Genomic DNA, 27524 nt, shown 5'->3' with positions numbered 1-27524 from the left:
TTTTCATGGGATGAGGGCACATTTTCTCTGTTTTGATCAAACATTTAAACTTATTATTTCCCTTGAAAAACAGTGAAGGCCGATGCTTACGTCCTTGCTCCAATGGGTGTGCCCGCCTGGGCGTTTCCTCTGCTGGGGCAGAGAGCCTTCAGGCATCCTGGCCATGCCTGGTTATCATGTCTTGTGTGGAGCCCCTCAGATTTCTTCTTAGAAGAAGGTGGGGAGTGAAGGGGGGCCCCACTTTCCCAGATGCTATTTGCTTGGCCATTGGGGAAACCCGTCACCAGTTTGATGCTAAGATTTGAGTAGATAAGGAGAAGCAGAAATCTGTTCTCAGCTCTGCCCTGTAACGGTCAGTTCTGGGCAGGGTCCGTCCATTCCACTCTTCTCTGCCTTTTTCTTCAAGCACGGTCCCAGCAGCAGAGGCTGGCTGTTGTCTAAGCGCGTCCGGAAGGGCTCGGCACCAGCTGGTCAACCACTTGACAGTGGATTTTTTTTGGCCGAGTGACTCATACTTTGTTCATTCAGATAAATTTAACAACAGAGAGAGGATTCCTGAAGATCAGCTAAGTTCTTGCTGTCATCCCTCATTGTTGTGGCTAATGCCTGTGTCCAAAAGGACCTTTGAAAGAAATCTGCAAGAGAAGACTGGGAAAACATAACCCCAAAGTACAGCTGATTCTCAGTCCACTCATGCTCACTGTTTTCAGAATAGCCAATTCAATTCCACAAGCATTAATTTAATGCCTACTATGTGCCACACACTCAACATCCAAAGACAAAAATGAAACCATTTTTTGCCCTCACTCTACTAGGGGAAAGAACTTGCAAGTAAATCACTAGTATGCAAATGAAATAATATGCATGCAAATCACCCTGTATGCAAATATATGTAAATGTCACTCAATAAACTCGTATTAAGTGTGCCAGGCCCTGTGCTAAGGTAAAAAGGTCTTTACCCTCAAGGACCTTACTATCTAATGGAGGAGCCAACAGGTATAAATAGGCCCTAGAGACTATTCCAGGCGGCAAATGCATGGAGGTGGGAGGTTGGTTGAAGAAGGACAAATAGGCCAGTTTGTGAGAGGGAGAAAGAAATTGGGGGTGATGGATGTGAACCTTCAGATGGAATTAGGATTTGATGAAAATTGGCCGAGCTAATTCTAAGACGGGCTAGAAACTATATCCGACCTATCTGAAAACTGATAGAAAGAATGAAATTCTGCAGCCAGAGACGGGTGATTCCCTGCTTCTTCACAGGCTGGGGCCTTGTTCTCGGGAATGTCTCAAGACCTGTCTGTGCTCCACACCTGGAGCCTTTGTTTAAAGCCACAGATCTCATTCTGACTTTGCCTGGCGTCCTCACTCACTTGTGATGGACTCTCGTCGATTGCTTCCATGAATCTTTGGCATTTCAGCCTAGCAAAGCAGCTGCTTGGTTACCTTTGGTTTGGTGCTGGGGATTTAGATTAGGGGCATGAGGGGCTGCTTCGGAAACATTTTGTCTGATTTTTCCTCCTTCCCCTTCTCTCCTTCAGGATATGCGGTGACTGCAGGTCATTTTGTGCAGCCGTCCTCCACTGAAGTGGTAGGGGGAGCCCCTCAGGATGAAGGCATCGGAAAGGTGGGGGCCCGGGGAGCAGTGGGGAGGTCTCCAATCTGGCCCATTTCTTTTGCCTCATGGTGACACAGAGGTGACCCTGCGGCCTCCCTGGCTGTGCGGGTGGACCACAAACCCTGACTGGGTCTGTCACTCCAGTGCTGACTGACCTTATGACTCTTGTGTGGTCTGGGGGCCTGACCTAAGTCCCGCACCGGGCAGAATGCCATGTCTCTGTTCTTGGAAACTGGCCGGGCTTCTGGAATTCGGGACTTAGAGCTCTGTGGGACCCGAGAGGTTCTCTAGTCCAACATCCTTTATTTACAGCTGGAGAAACTGAAGCCTAGTAATTTGTTTAAGGTCATGTGGGTAGTAAGTAGCAGCAACAAAATTTGAACCCGGGTCCTTTGACCCTAAATCTAATGCTCTGACCGATGCAACATGCTGCCTGGTTTTTTAGGTCTGCGTATAAAGCTGGATGACTGGCTGGGAATAATTTGGAGGTTGTTTTCCTGAGTTGTGGCCATGTTTTCATAGTCAGAGAGCCCAGTTAACTTATGGGACTATTCATTCATTCATTCATTCAACAACTGTTTGCTGATGCTTCTTGGGCATCAGTGACTCCTCTGGGTGAGTGGGAAATGACACATACACAGGAACATGTAAAATTTGCACATGAAAAATACAAAGAGATTTCTGGGGGTGTGGAAGCTGAGCATGCTCGCCACGGGGCAACCTCCAAAGGTGTCACGTAGGAGGACTCTCCAGGGTCCCCCCAATCACAAATGTGGCCACTTGCCCATAGCCCCAAACTCTCTCTAGTTTTCTGGTACCATCCTTCTTATCTTGTGGCCAAACTTCAAATGCTGTGGACCCCAGAAATCACGCAGGCATGAAAGCATTCATTCTCAGCACCCGCCCCTGTCAGGTCGTATCTGAGGGCCTGGCTGTGTGCTGGCTATGATGTCCTTAAGCCTGGACCTTTGGATGGTTCACATCTCCTGTCACGATCCAAACTGAACTTGACTCTGTGTTTTTTTTTATATTTCCCTCTCAGGTTTACATTTTCAGAGCTGACCGAAGATCGGGATCCTTAATTAAGATCTTTCAAGCATCTGGCAAAAAGGTATGTAGGGGATAAAGAAATGCTGGTTGGGGGCAGCTAGGGGGCACAGTGGATAAAGCACCGGCCCTGGATTCAGGAGGACCTGAGTTCAAATCCGTCTTCAGACACTTGGCATTTACTAGCTATGTGACTCTGGGCAAGTCACTTAACTCTCATTGCCCCACCCCCCCAAATGCTGCTTGGTTGCAGTGACTTGTGACAAGTGGGGTTGTAGGTCAGAAAGTTAGACACAGAAGGGACTTTCAGGCTGTTGAGTCCCATCCCTGCATTTTACACATGAGGGAGCTGAGGCAGACATAGGGTAAGTGACTTGCCCAGGACCACACAGCTAGTAAGTACCTGAAGAGGGGTTTGAATTCAGGCCTTTTTGAGTCCAACTCTGATGATTTCTCCACCGTACAATGTTGCTTCTCTTAGGATGCTGACATTAAAAAGTGCTTTTGAATAATTTTAAAAGTTAGAAAACTTGTGGTATATTGGGGAAAAAATCCGAGCTTGAATTAGCTCTTACTGATCTTGGACAAGTCAGTTAGCCTCCCTGGACCTCAGTTTCCTCAAATGTAAAATGAAGGGGTGGATGGCTCCTGGATTCCCTTCCAGGTCTGTGAGCCTATGCAATAACATTTCTTGGGCACACGAAACCTTTTACAAGTTGGAGGGACTTACATGGCCTATGGATTTGTGAGGTCTTTCATAAAGCATGAGGTTATGCTAGTGCCTTTTCTCGGTGCTTAATAAATATCTATTGATTGTCTGTTATCTCCAGTTGATCCCCCTATAGCTTGTTCCTACGTAGTTATTTGCATGTTTTCTTCCCCATTAGACTGTAAGCTCTTGGAGGGCAGGTATCGCTTTACCTTTCTTTATATTCCAGTGCTTACACAGTGCAATGCATGCAGTAGGAGCTTACTATAGGCTTGTGGTTGGAATCGACCGACCACCTCAAATACCTGAAGTCCTACACAAGTCAAGAACACTAGGGAAATGCTAGAGAGAGACTAGATGGGGCAAAAGCCAAGTGAACCGAGAGTCCCAAAAAATGCCCTTGGAGATGGAAACAGCATCGTCTCTTGGCTCCCCTCTCTTCATGTGCAGTAGAAGGTGACCATCCCAGATCTGCTCCCATTCCCTTGGTGGGATGGACCCAAACTCCTTTCTTTAAGCTGCCGTTGGGTTGGAAAGCAGAAGGAGGCTGTGGCAGAACGAGGAGGAGGCTTTAGGTGGACAAGTTTGTCATTTTCCAAATTTTCCTCTTTTTCTTGGGCCAGGAATCTAACCAATGCCTCTTGGCCAGCCTTCCACCTCTCCCTCCCTCTTCCTCCTGTCTGCTCCCATCTCCTTGGCTGGAGATTATTCATGGGGGGCTTGAAGGGGAAATGGAGGAGGACCCTGGGAGCAGGTGGTTGAGGTTTGGTTTTGAAGTAGTCATCAACAGCATCTCCCCTTAAGAAGAGCTAGGTTCCAGGTCAGATGTACAGGCAAGAAGAAGCAATGATGGCCAGCTCTCTGACATGCTCACGGCTGGGCAAAGCAAACAGGTCAGAGGCATCTTAGCTTTTCTGCCCATTTTTTGGTGGAGCTGTTGCCCCCATTTATTTATTTATTTATTTGTTTGTTTGTTTGTTTATTTATTTTTTGGGGGAGGCAACTGGGGTTAAGTGAGTTGCCTAGGGTCACACAGCTAGTAATTGTTAAGTGTCTGAGGTCAGATTTGAACTCAGGTCCTCCTGGCTCCAGGGCCAATGCTCTATCTACTGCACCACCTAGCTGCCCCGTTAGTATAGTTTTGTTTTGTTTTGTTTTGTTTAATTTTAGCAGGGCAATGGGGGTTAAGTGACTTGCCCAGGGTCACACAGCTAGTAAGTGTCTAAGGCCAGATTTGAACTCAGGTCCTCCTGAACCCAGGGCCGGTGCTTTATCCACTGCACCACCTAGCTGCCCTAGCCCCATTTATTTTTAATTCACTTGGGCTCTGGACCGGGTCTTTCTTCCGTCTCTCTTCCATCCATTCCATCCTCTCCTCCTCATCATATTTAGCCTGGAGAAAACTCCCGAGGGCAGTGATAACTGTCATCGAGTCTCTGAAAAGCTGACTGGTGGGGAAGGGATTTTCGACGTTCTGCTGGACCGCCAAAGGAGAGTAGAACCAGGACCTCCTGGGGGAAGTGGGGAGAGTTGCAGAGAGGCAGATGTAGGCTTGACTCTCAGAAAAACTTCCCAACAATTGTGGCTTTTGCAGAGCAGAATGGGCTGCCTGGAGAGGAGTGAGTTTCCTGACACATTGAGGGAGGTCTTTAGTTAGGGGCTATCTGAGCACCCGTCGTTTGGGGGATTCTCTCGCAGGCCTGAGCAGGACTAGATGTTGACTGACGTCCTCCCTTCCCCGCGCTGGCATTCCTAGCCTGCCTTTGCTCTTTGGGTTTTTCTCTATCATTGGACATCGGCTCCTCCCATCTCCCACATGTTACCTTTTCTTCTGTCCCTGATTAATCTGCGATACTTGCGCAGGATCACAGATTTAGAGACAGATCTCAGAGGCCAAACAACCAAGCCCTTCTGACTAATGAAGAGAAACTGATCCTCATAGTGACGTGCACAAAGTTCCACAGGGAGGGATCTTTCCACTGGACCGCACCACACCTCCCTGGGGATGGAGACCAGAGCGCAGTTTGTGCCCTGACTAACAATGTGTGTCCGGGAGACCATCTCTGGTCTCGTGGAAGGCCTTTTATTGAATTAACCAAGCCTTCCAAGCATTTGCCCGTCAGAACTTAGCTAGGAAGCGCCCCTATTAGAATTTCTGATTGTGCACTTAGGGAGATGCGAAGTTAAGTAGTCTAATGGGACTAAAGAAATGGTTCCCCTGGGGACAAGCCAGAGAATGGGGTTGTTTCACTGTCCTGTTAGGGCCTTCGTTACATATCTCCTAATTTCCTAGATATCACACCACGTTATGTAGCAGCAGTACATATGAGCTCAGTTCCTCAGGGGCCCATGAGCTCCTTTGGGGCAGGAACTGGCCCTTTGATAACAAACATTCATAGAGCAATTTAAAGTTGGCAAAGCTGTTGTTACCCCCATTTACAGATGGGGAAACTGAGGCTGAGAAAGGGTAAGTGATTTGCCAAGGGTTGCAGAGGTTGTCCGTGTCTGAGGCAGGGTTTGAACTCTGGTCTTCTCTGCTCCACACCCTTTCCTCCATCCGATGATTTTCGCCCTAGGTCCAGTGTTCTCCCTGTAGCACTTGCATGACAAATGCTAGTTGTGTTGTCCTCTGCCACCCCACTTTGGCCACCCAGGGCTGATTCACCTAGGCGATGCCTCTTCTTCGGAAATCTCTAAAGATGGTTGGGAGCAGCTGCCCAGTGACTCCTTGGCCTCTCCCTCTACTACTCATTTCTATAGTTCTGCTGAGCCCTCACTGAGTAAGACAAGAGAGAGGAGTAGGGGCCGCTTCAGTGCCAGATGAGGAGGGCAATCTGGGCCACTTGGTACCCAAGCCTTCCTGGGCCTGGATTTAGTGATGGACTGGAGTCTGTGGAATTTAAATGAACTTGACCATCAATGCCCAGAGAGCTTTTGAAATGCATCCCAGTCACCAACATCCAAGGGCAGTGAGCGCCAAGTTATCAGCAGGCGTTTATTAAGTACCTACTATGTGCACTTGCTGTGCTTAGAAAGAAGCATGTGCAAAGACAGGGAAAACTATGATTTATAACCTCAGGGGGCTTACAATCCAATGGGAAAGACAACGCAAAAGCAACTCTGTATGACCCTGTAGAAACATGGGGTAATTGGAAGTTCTAGTGCCTCTGGTGAGACACTGGCAAATGGAGGATGGTAAAAGCTCTTTGCAGAAGGTGGGAACTTTAGCTGAGACTTGAGGGGAGCCGGGAAGCCGGGAGGCCAAGATGCAGAGGAAGTGCACTCCAGGTGTGGGGGAGAGCCAGGGACAAGTCCTGAACTTGTGTGAGGAGCTGCAAAGAGGCCAGTGTCATTGCATCACGGAGTACATGGGCCAGGCCAGTCAAACAGAAGTGGGGGCAGCTAGGTGGTGAAGTGGATGAAGCCCTGGCCCTGGATTCAGGAGGACCTGAGTTCAGATCTGGCCTTAGATGCTTGACACTTACTAGCTGTGTGACCTTGGGCAAGTTACTTAACCCTTATTGTCCTGCTCCTCCAAAAGAGTCAAACAGAGGAGTTTGTATTTGATCCTGTAGGTGAGAGGGAGCCAATAGAGTTTCTTGAGTAGTGTGATGATTTAAAATATGAGAGACGTAGTTTCTGGGTAATAGAATCATTTTATTAAGAGTCTGCCAGGTTATTAATAAAAGGACAGTCTATTGGTCATCTCTCTCAGACTAAAGACCCCCATTGGTGGTAGGGTCACAGTTTATATGCCCTTCTAACTGTAGAAGGGCCACCACATAGCAATCAAATCTAATTGGTTGACGTGATTTGGAGGCGTGTTAATGAAAGTCTGGGAATAAGTGATTCAGGTCACTCAGCTCTTGGCAAGAATGACATCAGAGGGGCAGCTAGGTGTCGCAGTGGATAGAGCACCAGCCCTGGATTCAGGAGGACCCGAGTTCAAATCCAGCCTCAGACACTTGACGCTTACTAGCTGTATGACCCTAGGCAAGTCACTTAACCCCAATTGCCTCACCAAGAAAAAAAAAGAATGACATCAGAGAAAGAATCCAGATCCCACCCAAGTTGGAGGAGGCACAATGGTTCCCATCTAGAACTGGTTCCTGCAGGCCAAATCTCATCAGAAAAGTCCTTCACCTATCTAGACAAACAAATATGTCTCCAGCTAAAACCCTGTTGACCCAGATGACTCTTACTTTCTTTTTTAAATTTAATTTTAATTTTTTTTGACTCTTTCAAGGAGAACTTAGATCTTGGAGTGGGTGTGGGGTGCGGTAAGAAAGTACTAAGAAAGAAGGGGAGATCAATGGGTCCCCCAAGATATCGATCATTAATAATTATTTCTCACAGTGGCAGGGTGACATGGTCAGACCTACACTTTAGGAAAATCATTTCATAGGCTGAACAGAGGATGGAGTGGAGTGGGGAGAGACTTGAGGAAGGCAGATACTCCCCTGTTCCCAAGGCTGTTGCAATTGTCCAGGTGTGAGGTGATGAGAGCCTGCACTAGAGTGGTGGCAGGGCCACATGTGCATGTTGAGCTGCTGCTGCTATTTTTGAAAGATTGTGGAGAGGGGCAGCTAGGTGGCACAGTGGATAAGCACCGGCCCTGGATTCAGAAGGACGTGAGTTCAAATCTGGCCTCAGACACTTGACACTTAACTAGCTGTGTGACCCTGGGCAAGTCACTTAACCCTCATTGCCCCGCAAAAAAAAAAGAAAGATTGTGGAGAAAGATGGTCCACAGGACCAGGTATGGGCTAGTGTTCAGTTTTTCAAAAGTACACGTCAGCATTTGTTCAGTGTAGAGCTTGAAGAATCAATGTCAATAAAGGGATGGTATGTGAAAATCTGGAAAGGGAAGCAGCGATCACTGACAGGCTGGAATGACTGACCAAATTTAAGAAGAAAAAAAATGAATAGAGATGAATGGAGAACATTTAGAGATAGGGACCAGACCCATGATTTCATTCACCCAGGAGAAAGCTTCCTCTCCCAACATAGGTTGGCAATTTTCTGCAACTTCTAGTGTTAGAGAGTTTCCTAGAGCTAGGGTCACACAGCCAGCATTTATCAGAAGGCTGGCTTCCTAACAGAGCCAATAAGTCCATAAGCATTTACTAAGTGCTTGCTATGTGACAAACAATGTGCTAGAGATATAACTACAAGCAAATAGAAAGACGGTCTCTACCCTCAAGGAAGTTGGAAGACAACACATGAAAGGGAGGTGAAAGGACAGAGAGTGGAGGGCAGTTCACTTCAGAAAATCAACTGTACAATTCTGTTAACCATGTTAGACAAGAATATATCTGGGAGTGTTAGTGGATTCCATGTTCAGTGTGAATTGGAAGTGTGATGTTGCAGCCTATAGTGCTGATGCAAGCCTAGGCTTTATGTCCCTTGAAGCATATGTCCAGAAAGAGAGGTGAGAGTCCTGCCATCCTCTGTCCTCAGGCTACATTTGAAGTATTGTGTTCTTTTGTGGGCACCACATTTCAGTAACAAAATTGGCAAAATATGAGTTCAGAATAGGTCTAGAGGAAGATTACTAGGGTAGTTAGAGGCCAGGGGACTATGCCTTATAAGGACTTGTTGGAGGAACTAGGGATGCTTAACTTGAGAAAACTCAAGGGTGACGTGATCCCTGTCTTTGAGTATTTGAAATATTGTCATGGGGGGAGAGAGAGAGAGAGAGAGAGAGAGAGAGAGAGAGAGAGAGAGAGAGAGAGAGAGAGAGAGAGAGAGAGAGAGAGAAATATTTGATTTGTTTTCCTTGATCTTAGAGAAATGGATAGAAATTACAGGGAGGTAGATTTCATCTCGAGATAAAGAAAAGAGGGAAGGACTTTGACTAAATTGGCTTCTGGGGTATCTTCTGGCTCTAGGTTTATAATCTTATGATCATATGATACTAAGAGGTAAAGCTGTCTCAAAGTGTGGTGGGGCATGTTGAGTAGTAGGGACTTCCTCATCAATGGAAATACAGAAGTGGAGGGGGGCACAGCTAGGTGGTGAAGTAAAGCACCAGCCCTGGATTCAGGAGTACCTGAGTTCAAATCCAGCCTCAGACACTTGATACTTATTAGCTGTGTGACCCTGGGCAAGTCACTTAACCCCCATTGCCCCGCCCCGCAAAAAATATAGAAGTGGAGACCTGTTAGCTGTATATTGGCTATCTTGTCAAGGGGATTTCTGTTTTAGTACAAGAGTCGGTTGGTATATTAGAAAGAGTACTGGTTCTTGAGTTGGTGGTCCTGGGTTCAAATCCCACTTTTGATGTTCACTATCTGCATCTCAGTTTCCTCATCTGTAATATGAGGGAGGTTGGGTTTAGTAATCTTCTGAAGTCCTTTCTGGCTCTGAGAGAGCCTGTGATTCTGTCAAATAGACCAAAAATATGAAGGGAGGTGTTTATATTTATCAACTAAAAATAAAAAGGATTTGAATTTTATGTGTCCTGGGAATAATTTCTTTCTGTTTTAATATAATGAATGTTGGTTTATATTCCAAGTGGAAAATAAAAGAATTCTTGGCCTGGCCTGTGCCCTCCTTGGAGAACAGTCTCGTGGGTTGCAGCCTTCTTTCTCCCATGAGCTCACACATTCACAGCCTATTTTTTCTAAGCTTAAATAATGGAGGGAGTCAGTTCAGTTGTTTCCTAACATAACATATCTCTCCTGGGCCAGCTCCATCTTGTGAGTGTTGGTTTTCCCAGCTGCCTTAGCCCTGACACATTTATAGTCTTGATTTTTTGATAAATGAGGCACATTTATTATGGTTATTGACTGCCCTTGCAACTTTAGCAAGAATTTTTAGAAGTCTATTCCTCAGAGAAACTTTTAAAAAATCCTTCCTATGGTATGCCTCCAGCGAAGTTGCTTGGAGACATTAAGTTATAGTCTCACGTTCATTAAGCTGCTAAAAATGACTGCTAGTCCTCCCTGTGTGAGAAGGCGTGGCGTAGGCGTTCTTTTGACTGCTGGTTTTGGAGTTGTCAAGTCAAAGTCATATTAAGCACCTACTGTGGGCCAGGCCCTGAGCTAAGCACCAGAAGTAAGAAGACCTGAGTTTAAATCCTGCATCTTTTATTGTTAGTTATGTAATGTTGGGAAAGCCTATGTGGACCTCAGTTTCCCCATCAGTAAGAGGCTTGGGCCAAATGTTTTCTGTTATCCCTTGTCATTTTATGATCTTGTATTTATTAGCTGTGTCACTTCGGGCAAGTCAGTGAACCCCTTTGGACATCAGTATACCCGTCTACAAAATAAGAAAAATAATTGATGTAGTACTTTCAAGTTTGCAAGGTCTTTCATATATGTGGTATCACATATATTCACAAAGGTCCAGAGTGTGTCCTGTTAGGTTGATTCCAAGATGTTTTGCCTATTTTATAGTTTTTTTTTTTTTTAGTAAGACAATTGGGGTTAAGTGACTTGCCCAGGGTCACACAGCTAGTAATGTTAAGTGTCTGATGCCGGATTTGAACTCAGGTACTCCTGACTCCAGGGCTGGTGCTCTATCCACTGCACCACCTAGCTTATAGTTTTTTTAATGGATTTTTTTCTAGCTCTTCTTGCTAGGTTTTGTCAGTATATTCTGTCATTTAAGCCATAACAACTCTATTATAGGTATTATTTTGCCCATTTTGTAATTGAGGAAACTGAGGCATAGTTTAAGTGAGCTGCCTATGGCCACATAGTGAATAAGTGTCAGAGGTGGGATCTGAACTCAGTTCTTCCTGTCTCCAAGTCTCTTGGCAATACCTTGCTGCCAAGAGGGTGTTGAGCTAGATGTTCTCCTGGATTTCTTCTTATTCCACATCTAGGACCCTATGATAACAGTTTTGTGACCTTGGGCAAGTAGCTTTTCCTCTCTGGGCCTCAGTTTCTTGACCTGTAAAATGAGGGGATAGACCTCAGGGATTTCCAAGTCCCCTTACAGTTCTAGGCTTGGGAGCCCATGACCCAGGGTGAGATTGGACTTGCCTTTCCAGAGCAGCCAGTACAGGGGAGGGGTGGCCCATTTCTGGGCTTCAGAGCAGGGCCCCCACCCCTGGGGCAGTCAATCTGGTGAAGCCTATGGGTCCTTTCTCAGAATCATGCTCTGAAATGCATAAAATAAAGCACACAGTATTACAAAGGACACTGATAATATCCTACCACAGTTATGAAAGTATTATCAAAAGGAGATGAGATTACGGACCCTGGGGAGCTCAGTGTCTGGTGGGTCTGGAGGGAATGAAGTGGCAGCCGCGTGCGCGATCCCTGTGTGCGGGCACCTACTGAACGCTCTGTTGTGACTCGCCTTGGTTGCAGATGGGCTCTTACTTTGGCTCCTCCTTATGTGCAGTTGACCTGAACGCGGACGGCCTCTCGGACTTGCTGGTCGGCGCGCCCATGTTTTCTGAGATCAGGGATGAGGGTCAAGTCACCGTCTACATCAACCGAGGAAATGTGAGTCTGGGGCTTGGCGGGAGTGAGGGCTGACACTATAAAATAGTAATAGCAATTGCCCTGTTTGCCAGCGGCTACTAACACCTGATCTCCCACCATTCCTTTGGATTCATTATTGCAAGTGTTCCCAGTAAGACTGCAATTCAATTCAATTCAATAAACATTAATTAAGCACTTACTATGTGCTGGGCACTGAGCTATGCTCTGGGGATATGATATCAGTCAATAAACATTTATTAGGTGCCTACTGTATGCCAGACTTTTTTGGTGCTAAGTGCCGTGACATTCCCAAAGTGCTGGTATGATGATGTTATTTCTTATATCAGGAAGTTTCCAGGGCTTCCTTTAGCCTTAGGGTCAAATACAGAGTTCTCTGTAAGCCCTTCAGAGCCTGGTCCCAAACCTGCCTTTTAGCTTTACTATGTGTCATTCACCTTCCCAGAGTCTTCCATCCAACCAAGTTGGGCTTCTTGTGATTCCAGTCTCTGGGCCTTTGCACAGGCTGTTCCCCCTGCCTAGGATGCCATTTCTCCCTCCTTATACTCACTTCCTAGAATGAAACACAACTTTCCTTAAAAAAAAAAGTCTCTCTTGAACCTCCTAGCTGCTGGTGTTTCCTCAAGTCAAGGCAAGTCACCAGGCATTTCTTAAACCCTTGCTGTGTGTGTGCTGGGCACTGTAATGCAAATGCGAGGGGGAAAAAGACTGTGTCTGTCTGCAAGGAGCTGACATTCTAATGAGGAAAGACATCAAAGTCACACTGGAGGGAGGGGAGTGGAAAAGGTACCTGAACAGGGACAAGGTGGAGAGAGAAATCTAGAGGGATAGGACTGGAGCCTGGAGAGGATGGAGGGAGCAAACATGGTGGGCCAGGGCCTTCCTCCAAGTGGAGGCACCAGGAGGAACTGACCCATCACGGGAAGGGCCCGAGGGATCTTCTAGGGTCAGAAGGCTGCTGGGACCCAGGCAGGAGCAGAGCCCAGGGAGGAGACTTCTCCCCTGAAATGACCTCCTATTTATTTATCTTGTAAGCGTCCTATTTACACTTGCATTTGTGTGTATTTCCCTTGGTAGACTGTAAGCTCCTTGGGGGGGGGGGAGGACTTTTTTTTTGTCCTTATCTATCTACCCAGTGCCTAGCATATAGTAGGCACCATGTGATAGTTCTCTCTTTCTCCTCTCCTCTTGTATACCTTTCTCTCTCTCTTTCTCTCTCAGCATTTTTAAACTGCTTACTCTGTGCTAGGTAGGTGCCGTTCTTACCCTGCATAAGTCATTTAACCCCTCAAGCATCTCCCTAGGATTTCTCTTAAGAAATAAATGGGTTGTACCCTGCATTGGAGGGGGATTGCCTAAACTTAGTGCTCTGTACCCAGGTGCTCTCCCAGTTCCCAGGTCTCTGACCCTGGAGGTCACTTGGCTAACCTTCTTTCCCAGCCCAGAGAACAGGTAAACCCATCATTTTGGTGCCAGAGCAGCTGGTTGCGTCCAGGTGTTTCCTGCGGTGGGGGTGCTTGAGGGAGCCTTGGTGGCTATCTGGCCTGTTTTTATTAGCCTGTCCCGTTTCCTGTTTCCTAGGGGGCCCTGGAAGAGCAGCTGGTCCTGGATGGTGACCGTCTCTACAATGCCCACTTTGGAGAGAGCATCGCAGAGCTGGGGGACATGGATGACGACGGGTTCCCAGGTCAGGGGGTGAGGGGCTCGCTCAAAGGGCAGGTCTTGGGAGAACCTCCTATTTAGAATAGAAATGGGATCTGAACATTGGCCCTCCTGCCTTAGGGGACTCGGTCTGAATCCACCTGGAAAAGGCTTGAGTCAGAGCTGAATTTTGTTATTCCCTTTCCCCCTTCCTTTTAACTCACTGATCTTGATTTCCTGAAATCAGTGATCTGCGCCTCTTGCTTCATGTCTCCGTCCCTGACACCCGGCTGTCCCAGCCCGGCCTCTTTTCCCAGGGAAGGTTGAATAGGCAGCCCTGTGTCTCGTCCCCCTCGTCCTCCACTTCTAGCTTCACTTCTCTTGCTTGATGTCGTTCCCACACTGGGTTTGAACGTCTTTGTGTTGGCTGGAACCTGAAAGCAGGGGCTCTGCACACGTTTGCATGTGCCCGCACACAGGCCTGCTCTCATCACCATCAGTCAGTCAACAAGCATTTATTAAACACGCACCATGTGCCAGACACAGTCCTAAGCAGTTGGGATTGAAGGAAAAGCCAAAGACGGCTCCTTCTCTCAGGGAGTTCATGGTCTACTGGGGAGACAATGTGTGAACAGCTTTGTACAAACAAACTCTACGGTCGGTCAGGCAGTGATCACTTATTACATGTGTGAAATGTGTCGGCCTGTGCGAAGCACTGGGGATATAGGGAGAGACAGAGGCAAACCCCACTCTTGCTGAGCTCACGGTCCAGTGGATGGACACAGGATACCGGGCACAGGGAAATCACAGGCCTCGGGTTCAAATCTCGCCTCAGATGCTCACTGTCTGTGTGCCCCTCAAGGTTCTGCTGATCTCTGTTTTCCAGAGCTCAGCACAGAGGCCTCCATTACCGGGGGGGGGGGGGGGTGACAGAACACAGCAGGCGATTCACATGGCATTTGAAGTCAGATCAGTAGCTCTGTCGTCCCCTAGGGCTTTTACGAAATGATGACATTTTAGCTTCTATCAAATAGAGAGGCAGATAGAATACTGTAACCAGACTCAGAGGATGTGGGTTCAGATCTCGTTTCTGCCATTTAGCACTTCTTCGGCCTTGAGCAAGTCACTTAAAAATAATAATAATGAAGGCTAACCTTTATAAGGTGCCTACTATGTGCCAGGCAGTGCACTAGATGCTTTACAATGATTATCTCATTTGGTTCTCATCAAGGCTCTGGGGGGGGGAGTGCTTTGATTTACCTTAATACCTCTGGGCCTCAGTTTCCCCCTCCATAAAGTGAGGGTTGTCCTAGGTAGCCAGTCTCCTTTTCTGAGCCTCAGTTTCCTCTTCTGTAATTTGCCTCCAAGGGCCCTTCTGTCTCTGTGGTGCTGCGACCCTGCGCTCATGACTAGTTGTGCTAGAGAGTGAAGACTTAGATGCTTGAGATTCTGTTGCTTTTTCATCTATTGCAAATCCACATTTCTTATGAGAAGTTGGCGGGGGAGGAGGGGTGGAATTGATTCAGTAGCTGCCAAGCCCGTGGCTCTTCCTGGCGTGGCTGTCACCTGTGGCTCACCAGGGGAAGCTGCATCTTTTTCCTTGCTCCCTTTGACCAGTTAGCCCTGGTGGCCGTGATTTCTATTCATGCTTCGTGTGTGTTGGGCAGCCACTCACTTTCCTGTGTGGGGGCCAAATTTAATATAGGGAGAGTTAGTTGAGTGGCTCGATGTAATGTTGGGGTCCCAGAAATAAGGAGGGACTTCTAGGCCCAAAGCTCCCTCCCCTCTGAACTGCCGTTTTAGATATTTCTCCCAGGCCAATAAGAAAGGAGCCTCACAGCCTCTTTTCCACAGAATAATCAGGTTTTATTAATGGGAATAAAATAAACAGCAAAGGTGAAATTAATAAAAATCACAGATAAGGGAATAGGGAAAAAGAAATACAGATAATCCCCCTAACTCTAACCTAAGTCTTTACAATCCCCAAACTTGCTTCCAGCTCAGCTAATTCAAAAGAGCCGGGCTCGCATGTTCACTCCCACCTGTGGTCCGTAGCTTCAATGGGAAACAGCTTTGCAGCCAGGGCCCGCGGGGCAAACTGCCAAGAAAGAAACTCTTTCTGCCTGCTCCTGCAGTTTATACCACGGGAAAAAAAGCGTGCTCCCCTCAGCGAGTGTTTACTCTCTCTTCCCCCCTCCCCCCCAGTGGTGTGGCCCATCCCAATCAGTCTGCCAAATTCCATTATTTTACCACACCTGTCTTGGAGGAAGTAGAAGGCAGAGGCTCTTTAGACCTCCCACCCCTTTGCTCTCTTCCCACCTTCAATTAGGCTTTTTGATGCTCATTAAAAATTCCTTCAAATCTGGCCTCAGACACTTACTAGTGACCCTGGGCAAGTCACTTAAGCTTGTTTGCCTCAGTTTCCTCACCTGTAAAATGAGATAGAGAAGGAAACTGCAAAACCACTCCACTATCTTTGCCAAGAAACCCCCCAAAGGGTCAAGAAAAGTCGCACACGACTGAAACGACTCAACCATAACAAAATTCCTTCATGTCTGCAAAAAGCTCAAGCTTGTGTTTTCAAGCTCTGAGTCCTTCTGGTGTAGAAGGGCTGAGTCATAGTAAGTATAGGGGGAGCTATTCTCATTCTTTGGAATCTTCTCACCTTTTGTCCCTGATGCTGCTTCTCTCCTCAGATGTTGCCATTGGGGCTCCTAAAGAAAACGACTTTGTGGGAGCTGTGTACATCTATCATGGAGATGCCAACGGGATTGTCGCCCAGTATTCCATGGTAATTTGTGGTGGGGCTTGTGGGGTGCCCCTTGAAAGGTAAAACTGCGCTAAGACTTTTGGGGTACCCAGTGTTTAACAGGAACAGGAAGTTGAGAGACAGTGGGACAGACTGGCTAGCTGAACTTGGAGTCAGCAAGGCCTGAGTTCTAATCCCACCTCTGACATTTACCGACTGCATGGCCCTGGGCAAAATGCTTGTCTCTGGGTCTCGAGGAACTTCCTTACACCGATCCACTAAGTTGTAAGTAGGGTGTGATCTTCAGGGAGGGATGAACTCTCACTTCCTTCTGGTATAACACATGCCAGGGTGCCCAGGTAGTGTCCAGGCCAGCCCTGTTCCTGCTCTTCAGTGTGCAGGCTTGGGGGGCACCAGTTAAAGTGATTGATTGAATGAGAGCTCCCCTTGTGTCCAGTGTTGGGTTAGGCAGCTTCAGGCATTAACTGGGACTGAGCCAATAATTCTGAAAGGGCCTCGGCCTCCTTGGGGTGCTGGCCCGAAGCTGCTCTTATCCCATCCTTTGTCTTAGGTGGACTTTGGAGTGCAGGCTTTCTTGGTGTCCTCAGGTCATCCAGGGTGTGGAAGCTGCCCCACCACGGGCACTGCCGGGACAACTTGAGTTCAGTCTTGCTTCTGGGATGGGGCATAGCACAGAAGTGACACTGATCACAGGGCAGCTTCCTTTCAGCTGTGGTGTGCTCTTCACCTTGCCCTGAGAGGGGCTTTGTGAATGTGTAGGATGAATGAATGAATGAATGAATGGAAAAGCATTTATTAAGTGCTTAGTGTGTGCCGGACGCTGTGAGAACCACTGGAGATACAAATACCCAAAAGCTTTGTTCCTGCCCTCTACGAGCTTACACTCTAACAAGGGAGTTTCGACCGGGGAAGTCACAGGGCTGGTGAATGGACTCTGGGGATGTTTGACTCGTCCTTTCTAGAAATGGTTGTGTTGATTTGCTCACTGGCTAAATTCGGAAAGTGGGGGTGGGATGAGTGCACAGATGAGATGGTATCCTCATCTGAGGGGGCTGGAGGGCAGCAGTGTGGTGGGTCTAGGGGGAGGATGAGCTCCCATATTGCCCCTCTCCAGACGTCACACGCAGCGTGACTGTAGGGGGGCGAAGAGTTAGCAAGTTCAGCAATTATCAGTCAGTTTGTGTCTAGTGAGTATGTTGTAAATGCTGTGCATGAAGACCCTCAGAGGCAGAAAAGAAGAGCGAGCTGTCCCTGTCCTTGAGCTGGGGAGACAGAACACCTACCCATCCATCCGTCAGGAGGGAACGAGGCACCGGGAGCTTCCTCTCTTGTATGGTGGGAGAGCGTGTGGTGGCTGCTGCTTAACCAGTATGGACAACTACACCTATACTCACAGTTCCCCATCTCAAAGGAATGGTTCATTGTGAGCCTGTTGTTACAGCATCTTGAGGAAACAGACGTGTGGACTGAACCTTGGGCCCTGCTGGAAGAGGAGAGACTGGTGAAATGCCTCAGCATTTATAAAACATGGAAACACTTTCCATGAATGATATTTCCTGACTCAGGCGAAAGGTGTTTTTAAAAATGTTTTTTTGTTGGTTTTTTGGTTTGTGAGGTAATTGGGGTTAAGTGACTTGCCCAGGGTCACACAGCTAGTAAGTGTTAAGTGTCTGAGGCCGGATTTGAACTCAGGTACTACTGAATCCAGGGCTGGTGCTCTATCCACTGCGCCACCTAGCTGCCCCAAAAATGTTTTTTTAAAAAAAAAATTGTAGTGCCCTCTACGAGCTCAAATAAATGAACAGCAAATGGAATATGCTTCCCCAAATAGCACCCTAAATTAAAATTATGTACATTTGAGTCAATATATACGTATTCAATATACTATATGAGCGCACACACACACACACACACACACACACACACACACACACACACACACACACACACACGGTGTCCCAGAAGTTTAAGCTTAAATAGCTTGAACCTATGTTTTGTATATGTACATGCATAGACACATAGAAATGCACCCACACATTTATACATACACATATACACACATATATACATATATATATAAACTTTATCTATGTATGCATATGTATGGATGTATGTAAATTTTAACAATTTCTTCACTCTCATCCTTTTCCATTCTTTTTTTCCATCTATGTGCTTATAATATTTTGTCATTTTTGGCAAATATCCAGCCCTGGTTTTGAAGGTGGTCATAGCTTGTGCATGTGAATGTCTGTTCTCACTTTGTTGGCCCCGCTTTGTCTTACTTCACTGGTCTTTCCATCATTTTTCATAGGCTTAATTTCCCCCACTTTTCTCTAGACCCATTTTCTAACGCGTTGCTATCCCGTTCAGCCATTTCTCAGTCATTGAACATCCAGATTAAATACTCACTGGATCCGTGACGTCATCAAGGTGGAGGTTCCTTCCAGGGAAGCAGGGCACAACTCACCCCCACCCCTCTATCTTGTGTGACATTTATTAATCAGTTGGTTGGTAAGCCTTTATTAGGGGCCTACCACTTAGCCTCTTACACTGAGAGGTTAAAGGGCGAATCCCTTCAGCCTGTATATGTCAGGGATAGCGCTTGATCTCAGCTCTTACTGACTGTGAGGCCCACTGACCATCCACTGCTCCCAGCCGTCCCTCAGTAAGTAGTAAATACCCAGAATAAAGTGGTCTGGGTTTTGGTCACTAACTAGAAACAAACACTGGCCCCCCACTCCTCTCCATTCTCCTTCCTTCTTTAGGCCATCATGCCCAGAGGGAGAGGGAGAGGGAGAGGGAGAGGGAGAGAGAAGGAGGGAGGGAGAGAGAGACTGAGATACCTAGATAGAGACAGAGACAAAGAGACAGAGAGAAGGAGGGAAGTGGGAGAGAGAGAGAGAGAGAGAGAGAGAGAGAGAGAGAGGGAGGGAGAGAGGGAGGGAGAGAGGGAGGGAGATACAGAGACAGAGACAAAGAGACAGAGAGAAGGAGGGAAGTGGGAGAGAGAGAGAGAGAGAGAGAGAGAGAGACTGAGAGACCCAGACAGAGACAAAGACAAAGAGACAGAGAGAAGGAGGGAGGGGATGAGAGAGAGACAGAGGGAGAGAGAGGAAGAGAGAGGAGAAAGGAGAGAGGAGATTAAATAGTGGGCGTGCTGAATAGGAGAGACAACACATGGTGTGATGAGTGAGTGGAGCTGGTGACTACGCCTTTCCAGCTATGGGGGCCAGGTGGCTGGTGCCATTGAGGATTCTGAGCCTGGACAAAGCAGATGGCAAATCTCAAGCTTGCTGCCTCTGGTCTCTTAGGGAAGCTGGACCCTAGCAATGGTCTGTCAGTCAGTTGCCCTCCCTCTGGGCTCTCCCCACCCCGTCCATCTCCTTCCCAGCATGAGTCTCACTTTGGCTCCAGAGATATCAGTGCTTGGAGCACAGAGTGGCCAGCTCTTCTCTGGGGCATTTCTTGTCCTCCATGGTCTGACTCCAAGACACTTCTCTGGGCTAAGCTCAGTCTCACCCTTTTAGCACTCCGAGGTCCCCATGCACTGGCCCACAGGCTCTTCTCCATGTACAACTACCATTTCTTGGCTTCGCCCGCGCTGTCTCACCTCCACCTCCACCTCTAAGACTCCCTAGCTCCCTTCAAAGATAAGCCTCAGTGCCGTCTTCTACGCAAGCCTCTCCTGATTCCCACAACTGTGAGTAGCCCACCCTTTACTAATGGGGCAGTAGACAGAGCACTGGGGCCAGAGTCAGGAAGACCTGAGTTCAAATGTGACCTCAGACACTTAGTGGAGTGGCTCTGAGATACTGGGCAAAGTTACGTAGCAGCTATTTGCCTCAGTTTCCTCAAGTGCAAAATGAAGATGATGATACTAGGGTCAATTGAGATATTTGCAAAGTGCTTGGCACAGTCCCTGGCACATAGTAGGCACAATATAAAATGCTTATTCCCTTCCCCCTTTATTTTGAATTCGAGGGACAATGTGACGTCATGGATAGAGAGCCTCAAAGCCAGGGATATCCAGGTTCAAATCCAGCCTCTGACACATACTAGTTATGTGATGTGAGGCAGCTCTACGACCAGCTATCGTGAATATAGTGCCTACTATGTGCCAGACACTACGCTAGGCACTTTACAATTATTGTCTCATTTGATTCTCATAACAACCCTGGGAGATAGGTGCAATTATTACCCCCATTTTACAAACGAGGAAACTGAGGCAAGCATAGGTTATGGGACTTGCCCAGGGTCACACAACTGTTAAGTGAGGTTCCCAGTCTTTTTTATTCTGAGGCTAGCCACGATATCATACCACCTCCTAACAGATGGTCCCTGCCCCCAAAGACTCCAGGTGCCTCATGGTGAAAGTTTGGCTTGAGTCAGAAGCAGGGGAGCATTGAAGGTAGAGCTGAGATTGGCCACCTGTGACTGCGCCTTTGCCCAAGGTCCCACAGGGAGTCGGCCTCAGATGTGGGGTTTGGACACAGCTGTGCTGACTCTGTCCCCGGGCCCTTCCCTCTCTCTTTCCACGACATCATACTTCCTCCTTGGATAGCACGTTGCTTTCCCATAAGTCGTGCTTAAGGGAACATTTTGGCTGAGCAGAGTCTTTCCTTTAAATTGGAATACGTAAGACCTGGGATGTGTGACCGTGGACGGGCAAACTCCCTGGGGACCCAGGGCACTGGGGGTGTGGCAGGGGGAATTCCTTACTCATCTCACGGGGTGGCTGGAAGACGAGACCCTGGTCAGCCTCCCAGAGCTGTATAAATGCAGGCCCCTGACATGACCTCATTCCAGTGGCCTGGACTGTGGGCAGGGAGGAAGCTCCTCTCAGGTACTCATGGGTCTTTCCTTGGGAACGTAGTGGTAGATTTGCACCTCCCCCCACAACACACACACACACACACATACACACACGCATACGCACACAGACTCATGCCTGGATCATCTCTGTTCCCCTCCCAGAGAGGCTGGGTGGAAGCGAGGCTCTTCCCGACCCCACCTCCCCAGCTCGGGTCCAATGTTTGGTTTTGTTGCCGGGTGGGATCCCCACCCGGCAAAGGAAAGCACACATTTTGTGGTTAGAGCTGAGTGAGTGTCTCTTAGTAGAAAGCAGGGAGGGGGAGGAATTGGGTGGCAGCTGCTGCCTCCCTGCCTTGCTCGACCAGCACGCAGGCCAGGCCGTTCACGTGAACAAGGGGAAAAAAAAGTGGTTTAGTTTTTCCAAATTTTTCCAATGATGTTTTCAAAGGTGATAATTTCTGTTGTGCTAAGTTCAAGGCCTTGTTTTCCTCATCATTTAGTAGGGGCAGCCGCAGGGCTGGGCACTGGGAGTGGAGGTGGTGTCATGGTGACAAATTATAGGGATAGACTTGTGGCCATGTGGTGCCCGGCCCCCCTTCCAATCTGGAATATTTCTGTGACCAGGGTACTAAATAATGGCCCTGGGCTTCCCTTGGGGCCCCCTCTTCTCCCTCATTTGCCTCTTCCGTGACGCAGTCATGGGTACCTCCCCCCACTCCCAACGCCATAATGGATGCTGTCTCCAGACAGGGCCAAGTGATGACATTTGGAGATTTCTGTTTTCATTTAGCTCCACTAGACCCCAGAAGCTTTATCTTTCGGGCTTTAGACCATAATGGGCTACAGATGTCTGTGGGATATCTGGAGTCTACACTGCCACCCCGGAATGGACCCCCACCCCTAAACACCCCCGATCAGCCTTGTTGGAGAATATCTCACAGAGACAAACAAGTTGCTCCCAGTTGTCCTGGATCTCGATTCTGAGGTGCTCTGCTTCAAAACGATTCCTCTTCAGTGTGGGGGATTTTGTTGGGACTCCGACTTGTCTGGGGCACTAGCCCTTCATGCAGGGAGTCATCAGCTCTCCTGTGTCCTGGCCCCCTTGGGCACTCAGTCTAGTGAGGCCCAGCACCTTCTCAGAGTCACACTTTGAAATGCATGTGATAAAAGACATAGGATTATGAAGGAAACCAAATACATGAAAATACAGCCTTTGGTGTATTTCAAAGAAATATTTCTGAACCCCAAGTTAAGAGCCCCTCCTTAGAGAAAATTTTCTTCCTGTCTCCCAGAGGTAAGTTTGAGACCTGGAGCCCTGGCTTTGGGGGTCAGAGGACCCATGTTCAAATCCTGTTTTGGGTGCTTACTGCCTGTTTGACCTTGGCCAAGTCATTTAACCTCCCTGGTCCTTGGTTTCTCATTGGTAAAATAAAAGGGCTTGACTAGTTGACTCCGCGGGTCCCTTGCAGCTCTAGGGCTATGATAGTTGCGTTAGTTTGTTTGGTGCCCACCAACTTGGCTGCCCTGCTTGGGGCTCAGATGCTCTCTCTGGGTGTCTTCGAGGAGCCTCGTCTGTTTCCAGTGCCTGTGGAATGTGGTCGTTTCTTTTCCCTGCCCTGCCAAGATACTGCAGTTGCTCTTTGCAGAGGGGACTGACCAGCCAAGATGATGGATGGGAAAATCCCCAGCTAGCCTCAGAAATGTTAATGGCAGCAAGCAGCTGAGAGGCACGCTCATGTGCTTGCATATACACACACCACACATGCAGACACACAGACACACCACACACAACAAGGAACTCTACCTAGAACGGAACAAGAGGAGAAGGGGCATCAGCCTTTGGGAGATCCCAAAGTTCTCTTCTAAGAATGAGGATCTGCCTGTCTTATCAAGGCCAGTGTTCTCCTGGTGAAGCTCTGAGAATGCCAGTCATGGAGTCCCATGGTCTTTGAAGGTTCAAGGCTGAGGATCCCTCTACAAGGCATTGGGAAAGTGTGTAGGGAGAGTGTCACAGACAAGAGTGTCACCAGGTCGTGGAAAGGATGCTAATGATAGCTAGCATTTATATAGCCCTCTACAAATATGATCTGATTTTATCCTTACTATAACCCTGGGAGGTAGGTGCTAACATCATCTTCCTTTTACAGATATGGAAACTGAGACAGAGTAGGTTAGGTGACTTGCCCAGGATCATACGACTAGTAGCTGTCTTGGGTCAAATTTGAACTCAGGACTTTCTGACTCCAGACACAGAGTTCAATCCACCGCACTGCCTAGCTGCCCACAGAAATGTATGAATAGGGAAAAAAGGCTGGGTCTTAGCAGCAGAAATAGAATCTTGTAAGCAGCCACAAAAAGAAAAAGAAAATGGATAACAAAAACCCACTCGCCCATCAAATATCACCAACACGAATTGTGTCAGATTTTTTTACACAAGTTGGGAAATGGGGTTCCAGAAATCTCAGGAATGGGGTATGTCAGGAATCAAGTAAAACAGACTCCACCCCCCAGTTCTAGACTTTCCAACAAGAGAAGCGCAATGTCTCTCATGCAACTCGATCCAAACAAGACCGGAGACTATTCTGTACCTTGACAACTGTGAATGAATGTATTGATTCAAAGACCAAGCGAGCCATCATGAGCTGAAGGGATGTGGGTTCTTTGAGATCCCATTTTATCGGGAGGATGTCAAGGCCACGCTTGCAGTGACTTGCCTAGTGAACACCACCGGTTCCCAGAAATGTGGACCAGGAAGGACCCACCAAACATTAGGGGGCCGGAGGGCGAGGTGGACTTTGAGGATGGGCGTCATGGCTGAATAACAAGTGAGGCATGAATTTAAAAAGTCTCTTGTCTTTCTCTTCCTGTATTTGACTGCTTATGCTTGTCAATGAACATTAAGAGATCATTGATTAAAATAAATTGACGTCTCTCAGATTCTTCCACTGATAGATAGGCTGGGTGGTACTTGCGCAGTGGTTCGTTTATCATCTGAAAAACGAGCAGAGTGGGATGAGCAAGTCCCTGGTTGTAGATACTTCATGGAGGGAAGCCCTCTGATCCTTGTTGATAATGGATGCGGAAGAAGAGTCCAGGGCTTCTTGGCTTCCTCAATTAAGCTGCAATTTCATTGTCTGGATCCCGTCCCAAGAGAAGTCATTTGTCTTATTGAAGGGATGTCCTTTTCTATTAATCTCTCTTGGGTGACATGTTATAGAGGCAGTTCAGTCTGGAACAGAGAGACAGAAATTAGCCATAGCTTTAGCATCCGCTTAATGACCCATTTTGTGATGGGAAGAATCTGTAGGGTTTTTTTTTTCGGCCTGGGGAATGCCTGGTGTGGGAATCTCTCGATGATCAGAGATTACAACCTGCTTGTCGAGGAGACAAGAGTTAAGGGGTTGCCTGAGGTACCTAGAAACGAAGACAAAAGTAGCAAATGTCAGAGGCAGGATCCCAGCCCCTTCTCCATCACTCCAGACTGCCCCTGAAAAGTGTACTCTAGTAAGTCTAGCACTTGGCACAGTGCCTGGCACATAGTAAGTGCTTAATAAATGTTGATTGATTGATTGATTAAGTGGAAAAACAGAATGTTGTTGCAATATGCAGGGTGATTTTTTTACGTCTTTGAAGATTTAAGATATTACAATGTTGTGTCTATTGATTGAACTTCAAAACTAGTTATAAGGAACTTCTGGGTCATTCAGTCTGACATTTTATAGAGGAGGAAACTGAGGCCCAGAGAGGGAAAGTGATTTGCCAGGGGTCACATGGTAGGAAGTGTCAGAGTGGGATTTGAATCAGGGTCTTCTGCTGGTTCCAAATCACCTTTTCCCCCTGTGAACCACATCACCTGCCTCCAAAGTTTTCATTCAACGCTGACGTTTGGTAGCCGAGGCGGGTCACACAGTCACCTTGCCTTACCTCCTACTGCTTGTCCTGTGAAAAATAACCGGGTCACTTTTCTTCTGGTTTGCTCCTTTAATAAGTCACCCCCTGCCCCTGCCAGTTTTGTGAAGAGTGAGGCTCCCGGGCTGGGAGCAATGAAGAGCTCGCAGGCTCTTTGTGGCCCTCACAGCTCCTTCCTGTGAGGTCACTCCTTGGTTATCTCTTCCAGAAACTGTCTGGGCAGCAGATAAACCCAATGCTGCGCATGTTTGGGCAGTCGATCTCGGGAGGCGTCGATATGGATGGCAATGGTTATCCAGGTAAGGGCTGTCTGCTGCTCCGGGGTTGTTTTCAGAAGGAAGATGAGCTAACCTCAGCACAGGATGTGGCCAAATGGTTTCCAGCCTCTTCATCAATAATTTCCATCAACTTAGAGTAATGAGAATACCCAGCAGTAGGGGGCAGGGGCTTTGGCTTTTGCCCAAGGAAGTGTGTAAGTCAGCAGGAGATTTGTAGGGTGCCATTGGGACCCCATTGTTCACTCTGTATCACCTCCCTTAATTTTCCCTGTTTCTTGGATTCTGCATTGAGTGGGGGCATTGAGTGGGGATGAGAGTTAGGGCAGTGAGGTGGTAGCTTTCACTGACAAATTCCAGTAATGCCCCCTCCTCCTTTTTCCCCCAATAAAGAAAAATGTCCCAGTGACAGTTGCCATAATAAATACATGATGGGCTCCCTCTTCCCCACCTGAAGACAACATGGAGGATAGAATTGGCAAGATGGGTCACTGAAGATTTAGAGGTCCTCCACATTAGGACAGGAGAGGTCTTCTGTAAAGCCACCAAGGGGGAAAGCCAAGCCCCAGCAAATACACAAAACATCTGCAGCCTCACCAATGAGGGCAAGAGCTGGCCTTCTGTAACACTTCCAACTTGGCCAGGGACTTTACCGACAATATCCCATGCGCTACTTACCAATACCAGTATCAGTACCAATGCCAATGCCAATGCCAGTACCAATACCAATACCACTATAGTACCAGTACCAATGCCAATGCCAGTACCAGTACCAATACCAATACCAGTACCAGTACCGGTACCAAAACCAATACCAGTACCAGTGCCAATACCACCACCACCACCACCAACTGGTTTTTATACAACACTTTAAAGTTTGCAAAGTATTGCCCATGCCAGCCAGTAAGCATTTATTAAGCACCACTGCATGTTGGCCACTGCTGGCAGTCCCTGCTCTCCTTGGGAAGACACCAGTCAGAGAGCTCTGTACCAATGGGATGTAGGTAGAATCGATGGGAGCTAATGGCAGAGGAAGACACTAGCCAATGGTGTCTCGTTTGATCCTTACAACGTGGGCACGAGGTCAGGTCTATCGACTTGGAGCTCTTTCCACTAAGCTACACGGAATTTCCAAAAAGAATGTTAACAACAAGAAATATTGAGAAAAAAAAATAAAAGAAATGCCAAGAAAATTCATGTTATTGGGCCCCTTGAAAAAAACAAAGTTCTCTTAGTAGAATATAAGCTCATTGAGGGTAGGGGTCATTTTGCAGCTTGGATTGTCTATCTGGTGTGTCCTGTATAATAGGTGCTTAATGACTATTTCCTGATAGAAAGTGGAAGTGTCTCTGCCTTAAGCTGTCCCTGGTCCCTATTCAGATCAAGCCAGGTGGTTGGCTTGTTGCTGCATTTTGTTTTTCTTAGTTCTATGTGGTGCTGGCTGAAACACTGAATTTTCTGGTTAATTGAAGGAGAAACTAAACAGATGGGAATTAGCATCAGGTGACACCAAGAGGGCCATAGTCTATGTGGATGCTCTTCTGGGGAAGAGGAGCCCATCGGGATTTGAGAAATGTCTTTTCTCCCCTCTCCCCTGCTCCTGATTTGTCATGTGCTCTTGAAGAAGATCCCCTCCATCTTCCTGTGCCTCAGTTTCCCTATCTGCAAATCTGTCTTTCCATGTGAAGTGGAGATTTTTGGACATTTACAAGACCCGCCGCTCTGGCTCTGATTTTCAGCCCTGGTTCTTCTGTGAAGCAGAGCCCAGATTGCGAGGGAACTTGGAGTCAGGAAGATCTTGGTCTGAATCCCTGTCTTACCGACCATATATGACCCTGGGAGAGCCACTTGACCTCTATGGGCCTCAGTTTACTCATCTGTAAAATGGAGTCCCTGGGTGATTGTCATACAGCTGGTTAGTAGCAGAGCTGAGGTTGGATAAACCCTTTTGTGTCACATCCACGACAGGAAATAAAAATGAGTGAATTTTGTCAGAAGAGTTTGTGTGATACTTTAAACATTAGAATTATTTCAGTGGAGTAACATCTAATAAACAGCTCACATTTATAGCACGCCTTAAGATTTGTGAAGTGCTTTACAAATACCATCTCACTGGATCCTCGCTTCAATCCAGTGATACGGGGGGCTGTTTATTCCCCCCATTTTACATGTGAGTAAATGGAGGCCCAGGTTAAGGGATTTGCTCAGGGTCACACTTCCAACTCTAGTCTTCCTGAGTGATTTTAGCACCAAACTGCCCCTCACGGTCTGACTGATCGTATTTGAGTTG

At 47.5% G+C, this 27524-nt stretch overlaps 1 protein-coding gene across 1 annotated transcript in view; it reads left to right on the top strand.

Annotated features, from left to right (window-relative positions):
- ITGA9 (integrin subunit alpha 9) overlaps window positions 1-27524 on the top strand; it is a 351429-nt gene that overhangs the window by 49862 nt on the left and 274043 nt on the right. Inside the window, exons 7-12 of the mRNA XM_043975289.1 lie at window positions 1539-1624; window positions 2658-2726; window positions 11693-11830; window positions 13409-13514; window positions 16165-16259; window positions 25168-25258. Coding sequence (XP_043831224.1) covers window positions 1539-1624; window positions 2658-2726; window positions 11693-11830; window positions 13409-13514; window positions 16165-16259; window positions 25168-25258 — 585 coding nt within the window. The remainder of the gene's footprint in view (window positions 1-1538; window positions 1625-2657; window positions 2727-11692; window positions 11831-13408; window positions 13515-16164; window positions 16260-25167; window positions 25259-27524) is intronic.

This window comes from Dromiciops gliroides, chromosome 1 (genome assembly GCF_019393635.1).
Source record: "Dromiciops gliroides isolate mDroGli1 chromosome 1, mDroGli1.pri, whole genome shotgun sequence".
Classification (NCBI taxonomy): Eukaryota; Metazoa; Chordata; class Mammalia; order Microbiotheria; family Microbiotheriidae; genus Dromiciops; species Dromiciops gliroides.
Note: the sequence above shows the minus strand (reverse complement) of the source record. Positions and strands in the feature narration are given on the sequence as shown.